The sequence below is a fragment of the Sinocyclocheilus rhinocerous genome, unplaced genomic scaffold, assembly GCF_001515625.1.
Source record: "Sinocyclocheilus rhinocerous isolate Xijiao unplaced genomic scaffold, SAMN03320098_v1.1 scaffold61, whole genome shotgun sequence".
Lineage (NCBI taxonomy): Eukaryota > Metazoa > Chordata > Actinopteri > Cypriniformes > Cyprinidae > Sinocyclocheilus > Sinocyclocheilus rhinocerous.
The window spans coordinates 2396732-2404239 of record NW_015640445.1 but is presented as its reverse complement, the minus strand read 5'-3'; the positions used below and the strand labels follow the sequence as shown (position 1 = coordinate 2404239).

Below are 7508 nucleotides of genomic sequence, written 5' to 3'. Positions count from 1 at the left end.
GTTTGCTTCTTTTTGTTATAGTCTTTTACCGTAGGATTTACGGTCATTTTTTACAGTGTAGAGTTAATAAAATCCTTATTAACACTAATGATACTACCGGTAATATATACTAACAAAAACTAGAACTAGAAGGGACACATTTCTTTAATGATAGCTTATGACGGCACATAAGACAAAAATATATATACATAAAATACATAAGATGAATAGAAGAGAGGTGAAACCAGAAACTTAACACAATGATTGCCAGGGTGTTGCTATGTTATTGCTGTGGTGTTCTGTGTCGATTATAGCATACTTGCTCCAAACAAAAGAGCCCACCTTTAAGTCTCTGATATTCTGGTTCCTAGATATGACTTGGGTCAATCCTTTAAAGTAAGCCTATGGGTATTTTTTTCACTCTTTTATCATCAACCAGGCACAAATTCTAAGTTAGAATGCTTCAAATCATAATAGCACACTTCTCCTCAACACAAAGCACTTGGGATATTACTCATGACTGTAGAACAAACAGCGTAGGATGAGTTACATGCTGATCTAATGTATATTATAATTGTTACTCTTAGGTATGAGTAACAGTGATGCTTGTCTTAGCAAGCACCACTACTGAAACAGATGAAACCGAAACTTCGAAAGCCTCCATTAGATTAAAGATTAAGGATTTAACCAAATAGACTTTCAAAAAGAGTGAAACAGCGTTAAAATTGATCCTAAAAGCAAACAGGATTTTATTTATTGTGTTTTATTCATGATTGCTTTTTATTAGAAAGTCAATTAGATTAGTGAGCCAAGAGCAAATGGAACAAGTTAACCGTTTAGTATCTTGTGTAATGTTCTTGAGAGGATGCTGATAGGATTTTTTATTTATTTTTAATAAGAATAAGTAGTAGAAAGTCAATGTTCAGACCATGTGCACAAATTGTGCATAAAATAAAGTTATCCTGCTCTCTGCTGGCCTTACATAGAATAACACTTGACATCAATAGAGCAAAGCAAGTGATAAAATTAATAATCTGTTCCTTGCTTGGATAACCAAAACTCAATGTCTCACTGTTGGTGCAGATGAGAGAGTGTCTAATTGATGAACCTTCTCAGCTAGCAGGAAGTCCAGTAGATTCCCTGATGACAGCACCCAGCCGAATGCCAAGAGCAGATCTCGGCTCCCCACCTCTTCTATGTGACTGGGGGGCCGGGACCCCACCACCCAAGGGGCCCCATAGCCAAAGTGACACAGAGCACTCCTCACAAACAGCAGCTGCACATCTGCAAGCACAGCACTGTGGGTTATACAAACGATAATGCATTACACATGGACTGCAGTTATGTGCAATGATCAATTTACCAAAATCTTGGTCTTTAGAGTCGCGGCACGCACAATCCAGAGCAAAAGCTCTCTGCAGAAGCCTACTTAACAAACTCCACATGTCCACTGCCTGAAAGCAAAACATATATTGAGCACACAAAGTAGAAATAATCTAGTTAATGATGACTTATCTATCAAATTCTTCTAAATCAAATTAGAGAAGGAGAGAGGGAGGGAGAAGTGGTACCATGATAGTACTAAGGTAACGTTACAATGATCATCTTACCGCATCTTTTCTGTTGAATTTAGCTCTCCTGAATGCCTCAGCTGTCGGAATTGACTCGACGCTTAATGCAGATAGTAACTTACAGAGAGAAGTAATAACTTCTTTCACTTTAACACTCTTTTCGCGCGACATTTTACAAGTAAGTTAGTATGTTTACACCGTCAATGGTCGTTAGGTAACAGACACTTCCTAGTTGAGTGTCATTCACGCCGTTTTGATTAGTTGTTGTTTTGGCGAGCTACATGATTGACGTAAATCCTGACCAATAGGAATTATAGACAGCCCACCTCGATACGTCATACTGCCTGAACTTGATTTTACTCTTTTTTGATCTATTTTATTTTATTTTTTGATCTATTTTTTTAATTTAATTTCATTTATGTTGTATTTTTCTCTCTGAGCTTCGTTTTCAGCCTTATATTTCTGGCTCGCCAGACTTGCCTCAACATCACGAAGGCCTGATTTGATTTTCTAATCCGTGCAGCAATGTCCTCTTCTGTGCCACCTGTCATACTCACAACACTGCCCAGGTAGGTGAACTCTCGTACTCTCTCGACCTCCTGCTCTTCGATCTGGATAGGTGGCGCATTCGCTCCATACCTTACTCTTATTTCTTTTGTTTTGGGGACGTTGATTTTCAGACCTACTTTCTTTCCTTCTCTGGTCAGGGCCAGTGCCTTCAGTCTCATATCTTGAATCCTCTGCGACAGCAATGCAATGTCATCTGCAAAATCGAGGTCTTCTAACTTGTGGGTGAATGTCCATTGGATTCCTGTTCGCCTTTCGTTTCCGTAAGCTTGTCTTGTAGTCCAATCTAGTAAAACGAGAAACAATAAGGGAGATAAAAGACAGCCTTGTTTTACCCCAGATAGTAACTTACAGAGAGAAGTAATAACTTCTTTCACTTTAACACTCTTTTCGCGCGACATTTTACAAGTAAGTTAGTATGTTTACACCGTCAATGGTCGTTAGGTAACAGACACTTCCTAGTTGAGTGTCATTCACGCCGTTTTGATTAGTTGTTGTTTTGGCGAGCTACATGATTGACGTAAATCCTGACCAATAGGAATTATAGACAGCCCACCTCGATACGTCATACTGCCTGAACTTGATTTTACTCTTGATTTATTTTGCATATTTTATTTTTTGATCTATTTTTTTAATTTAATTTCATTTATGTTGTATTTTTCTCTCCATGGAGTTGTTGTTATATATTTAAAATGAAGAAATACATTCACAAATCTCATATTTTGTCAATATGTAACGTTTATGATAACCGAGTAGTGAACTGAAAAATGAAAATGTAATAATAATTATGACCGGTCATTCACTGCAGGGGGGTAAAGTCAGATTAATAAGTAATTAATCCAGTAATTAAAGAAAGGAAGTTTGTGTAGTTTCACTTTGTAAAGAACTTTACTGCCCCCTGCTGTTTACGACTCGTCGATCACCCCAAATGAAGACACATTTCGTTTACACTTTACAACATTTGTTAACATTAGTTAGCATGAACTAACACAATTTGTTAATCTTAGCTCATTTTAATTTCAACATCAACTAATAAATTTTTTAAGATTAAAAGTTGTATCCGTTAACATTAACCAACGCACTTTGAACTAACAGGAACATGTACACATTACACTACATTAACAAAGTTAGTTAGTCCTCTTCGCCTCTAGCGAGACATAGGGCCTCAACGACCGTCCTCCATCTGACCCTGTTGGGGGTCGTTCTCTTGGCTTCCGCCCATGTCAGGTTTTTATTTCACAGTTCTTCTGTCACTGTCCGCCTCCACGTTCTCCTCGGACGGCCTTTTCTTCTGTGACCCTGAGGATTCCAGTCGAGAGCTTTTCTGATAATGCTCTCTGCGTCCTTTCTCAGGGTGTGTCCAATCCATCCCCATTTCCTTCTTCTGATGTCTTTCCATATTGGTGCTTGCTGCGTCCTTCTCCACAGGTCTTCGTTCGAGATCACTCGCGGCCACCAGATTCCCAGAATATACCGAAGCTTCCTGTTGACCGATGCTTGGATTTTGTTCTCTAGGGATCTGGTCATCCGCCAGGTTTCGTTGATGTCGAGTTCTTCTTGGTTTTGTTCAACCTGTAATTCTTCGATTGGAGGCTCTCCGTTGAGGACTTCCTTGAAGTGTTCTCTCTATCTCGACAACTGCTCCTCTTGCGTACTTAATATTTTGCCTTCTTTGCTTCGCACTGGTTTGTTTGGATTGTTTTTCTTTCCGCTTAGTTTTCTTGTAGTGTCATATAGTTTCTTGATGTCATTTCTCTTTACTGCATCTTCCGCTTCGTCTGCCCACACTTCAATATATTTCTTCTTGTCTGATCTGCATTTCCGCTTCACGTCTCTCACTTTCTCATTATAGTGCGCCATAGCTCTCTGTTTCTGCAGTCTCGTCTTTGCTTTGCTGACTTCTTTCGCTGTTCTTCTTTCTTCAGTTGTTCTCCAGGTTTCTTCTGTAATCCATTGTTTCCGATGTCTTTGTATTTTGCCAATAACAATAACATTAACAAAGGTTGGGCCTAAACAAATTACCAGAGTTTCGATTAATAAAGAGTAATTTTTGCACAATTACTTGAAGAATATTATGCTATGACTTCAAAACAATTTTAATATGCTGGGAGATTTGAAAATTGAGGCTTTTGAACGTTAGCACCGCACATCCATCTTCATATCAATGGGTTTTTATCAACGGTAGGTTTGTTCGGTAGCTCACGGAGTACGGAGACGTATTTGAGAGGCGAGGAGCTCCGGTTCGAATCCAGTGTAACTACGGTTTGACAAAACGGTTCAAATCTGCATGTAAGTAAGTTCAAATTCTGATGTCTTTCCATATTGGTGCTTGCTGCGTCCTTCTCCACAGGTCTTCGTTCGAGATCACTCGCGGCCACCAGATTCCCAGAATATACCGAAGCTTCCTGTTGACCGATGCTTGGATTTTGTTCTCTAGGGATCTGGTCATCCGCCAGGTTTCCGAGCCGTACAGGAGGATGGATTTCACATTTGTGTTGAAAATCCTGAGCTTCATTTTCAGCCTTATATTTCTGGCTCGCCAGACTTGCCTCAAAATCACGAAGGCCTGATTTGATTTTCTAATCCGTGCAGCAATGTCCTCTTCTGTGCCACCTGTCATACTCACAACACTGCCCAGGTAGGTGAACTCTCGTACTCTCTCGACCTCCTGCTCTTCGATCTGGATAGGTGGCGCATTCGCTCCATACCTTACTCTCGGTTCGACAAAACGGTTCAAATCTGCATATAAGTAAGTTCAAATGACACGGTTGCATCAACAAATGTGTTTTTATATATTTTTTTGTTTTGCATTTGTTTTGCATTTGTTTTGCAAAACAAATTTTGCATTTGTTAACACTATCGGGTAGGTTTAGGGTTGGGTTTGGTGTAGGGCATATTTCCAACACGATAGAGCATTAACTTTTAGCGACAGTCCCCGGATATTTGAATTCTGAATCGCCGCAATACGTACCTGAAGAAACGTAATAAAAACACAGCAATACGTACCTATATCAACGTAATAAAAACGTGCCAGGGTTCACGTATTGAACCCGTGTTTTAGCGCCACTAGCATTCACGTATTGAACCGCCGCAATATGTACCTGAAGCAACGTAATAAAAACACAGCAATACGTACCTATATCAACGTAATAAAAACGTGCCAGGGTTCACGTATTGAACCCGTGTTTTAGCGCCACTCAGTGGACATTTCTCTTTGAAACTGCGGCGAAACGTGCAGTAAGGTACGTAAAAACGGTGTTGCAGAAAAGTACCCAGAGGTACGTATTTTTATGAGACTGGGTTGGTAAAAATATTGGTCATTCTTAGTCCATGTTAGTTCATGCATTAACTAATGTTAACAAATGAGACCTTATTGTAAAGTGTTACCACAAATTCAAAGCAATGGTAATAATAATAATAATGAATGACAACATAACTTGAGCAGAGGACAAAATAGTTTATTTTTTCTTCTGAAACACGGTAAACAAAAACATGTAGAGGGATCAAAAACAATAAAACATGCTTAAAATTATAAATATAAAATTTAAATCACACGTACAAAATTGTTAACAGAAAACTAATTCAGACGACTTTTTAAGTACAGTATTAGTTATGGTGCCTATATTTGGCCACAGTACACTTAAGTTACTTTATGGAGACATGCTACAAAGTGTTAAAATGCTCTTATTGTGCAACATGTTTTAAGTAACACTTTTTTTTACAGTGTAAGTAATGAGTATCATCCAATCTGTCCTTCTGCACGACCCTTACATTATGATTGTACTGTATATCACCGCTTGCGCTAAGGCTAACAAAACTCATCAAGTGTGTGCTTTTCAAATCTATTCAAATAGTGTTAAAGCTCAAGAAAATGGATTTAGCTTTTTAGCTTCATTCCATATAAATAAACCTAATTTAAAAAATGCAAATATTGCACAGACTTCTAATAGTTAAAATGCTGGTGTTTGAACAATAAAAGTGCACCAACTTCAGAATATTTAAAGAAATTGCATAGCTCTCCCCTTCACCTTCATCCTCTTCTCGTTTGATAACGGGGTTTCCTAAAAATGAAAGTTACGAGGAATCATCAAAGGTAATTTTTGCAACCATGGTCTCATAAACATACAAATGTTTTTTCATGTTTAACTAATTGTTAAACATGATTGTTATTGGAAAAATATGCTACTTACCATCTAGCTTTTTAAGCTTGGGAAGCCTCTTAGTAGCTTCCTCTATCCAGTTGCCATCTGCAGAATACTTTTCTTCTAATGGGTTCCCCACAAAGACGATGTCTGCCAATGCTGGAAGATCTGCCAGCTTCTGAAACTCCCCTAAAGGAACAAACAGCCTCATAAAATGCTCATTCTTGATGTACCATGATTAAGCTGCTACTGGTCTCTCAGTAACCTATCTTCCATGCTCACCCCACTCCTTGACCAAGTTGTTAGACATGTACAAGACTTTGAGTTTCTTCATGACGTGAATTCCCTTCAGTTTTTCTATGAGGTTATAAGAGATCCACAGCTCCTCCAGAGTATCACCTACTGCCTCCTGTGGGGGACAGAAGAGGAGTAAGAGGGAAGCGGATGTCCACTTCTTTACATTATCATTAATGTTCTGCTTCTTTACTTACAAGTCCATTAAAGTTTTTGATGTTATTCCTCCCCAAGGACAATATCTTAAAGGTCACATATTTTACACCTTTCTGGAGTTTTATTTTAGGTTTTGATGTTCTTAAGAATATATATTTGCAGTATAAGTACCAAAAACCCTCTCAATATATTTTTACAGCTGCTCTCTCAGGAGCTCTGCTGAGAACAGGTCGATTTTGGCCTGTCTAATTAATATTCATGAGCCTCTCTTCTGATTGGCCTGTTGTTTTCTGAGTGACGCACGGCCAGGCCAACCACAGGTAACTAGGGTCAGCCGACGTCACAGCGCTAGCTGGAGGCAGCAAACTTGATTTTTTTCCCCAAACCAGTTGGGCGCAAACCACGCCCCCAACGCGAAAACCCCACCCCGCAGCCATGACTCATGTCTCTGGTTCGATTTCATTGGTCAACTATATCACAGCGCTGATTGGCTACACCGCGTTGACACAAACGAACTCATTTTAATATAATATCCAAAACACAAAAGAGACACGACACAAGTGTAAGAAATGAAAACGTTGTACACACAATTTACAACTTAAATAAAAGGGTGTATAAAATGAATAAAAATAGTGCATAAAACTATGCATAAAACTACATAACATAGGCTGCTATAAAACATGCACACAGAGTAGCTTAACACTGAGAAAACGACACTTATGTATTGTACAGAACAAAAACCGGCAAACGCAATAAAAAGATTTTAAAAATATATATATATATATATATATATATTACC

General features: G+C 38.7%; 2 protein-coding genes across 4 annotated transcripts in view; both read right to left on the bottom strand.

The window, feature by feature from the left end:
- LOC107752774 (uncharacterized protein C14orf80 homolog) overlaps positions 1–1818 on the bottom strand; it is a 10491-nt gene extending 8673 nt beyond the window's left edge. For 2 of the 3 annotated variants that reach the window (XM_016568835.1, XM_016568837.1), the window contains exons 1-3: positions 1590–1818; positions 1343–1433; positions 1052–1263 (exon numbers count right to left, since the gene is read on the bottom strand). In XM_016568835.1, the coding sequence (XP_016424321.1) occupies positions 1052–1263; positions 1343–1433; positions 1590–1721 (435 nt within the window). In that variant the 5' untranslated portion in view covers positions 1722–1818. The remainder of the gene's footprint in view (positions 1–1051; positions 1264–1342; positions 1434–1589) is intronic. The other variant, XM_016568836.1, reaches the window with a different exon arrangement.
- A 1530-nt stretch (positions 1819–3348) lies between these two features.
- Positions 3349–7146, bottom strand: LOC107752803 (dynein light chain 1, axonemal-like). The gene is made up of 6 exons (XM_016568871.1): positions 7123–7146; positions 6751–6795; positions 6542–6668; positions 6308–6448; positions 6106–6178; positions 3349–3628 (listed from the first exon to the last, which is right to left on the bottom strand). Exons 1-6 carry the CDS (start codon positions 7144–7146, stop codon positions 3349–3351), a joined length of 690 nt encoding a protein of 229 aa, XP_016424357.1.
- Between the last annotated feature and the right edge of the window lie 362 nt (positions 7147–7508).

Coding starts and splice junctions, on each gene's coding strand:
- LOC107752803 (XM_016568871.1), bottom strand. CDS start 7,146: ATGGCTGCGGGGTGGGGTTTTCGC. Junction 6,796..7,122: donor CTGCGGGGTGGGGTTTTCGC/GTTGGGGGCGTG, acceptor GTGACCTTTAAG/ATATTGTCCTTGGGGAGGAA. Junction 3,629..6,105: donor ATTTCTTTAAATATTCTGAA/GTTGGTGCACTT, acceptor CCAGATCCCTAG/AGAACAAAATCCAAGCATCG.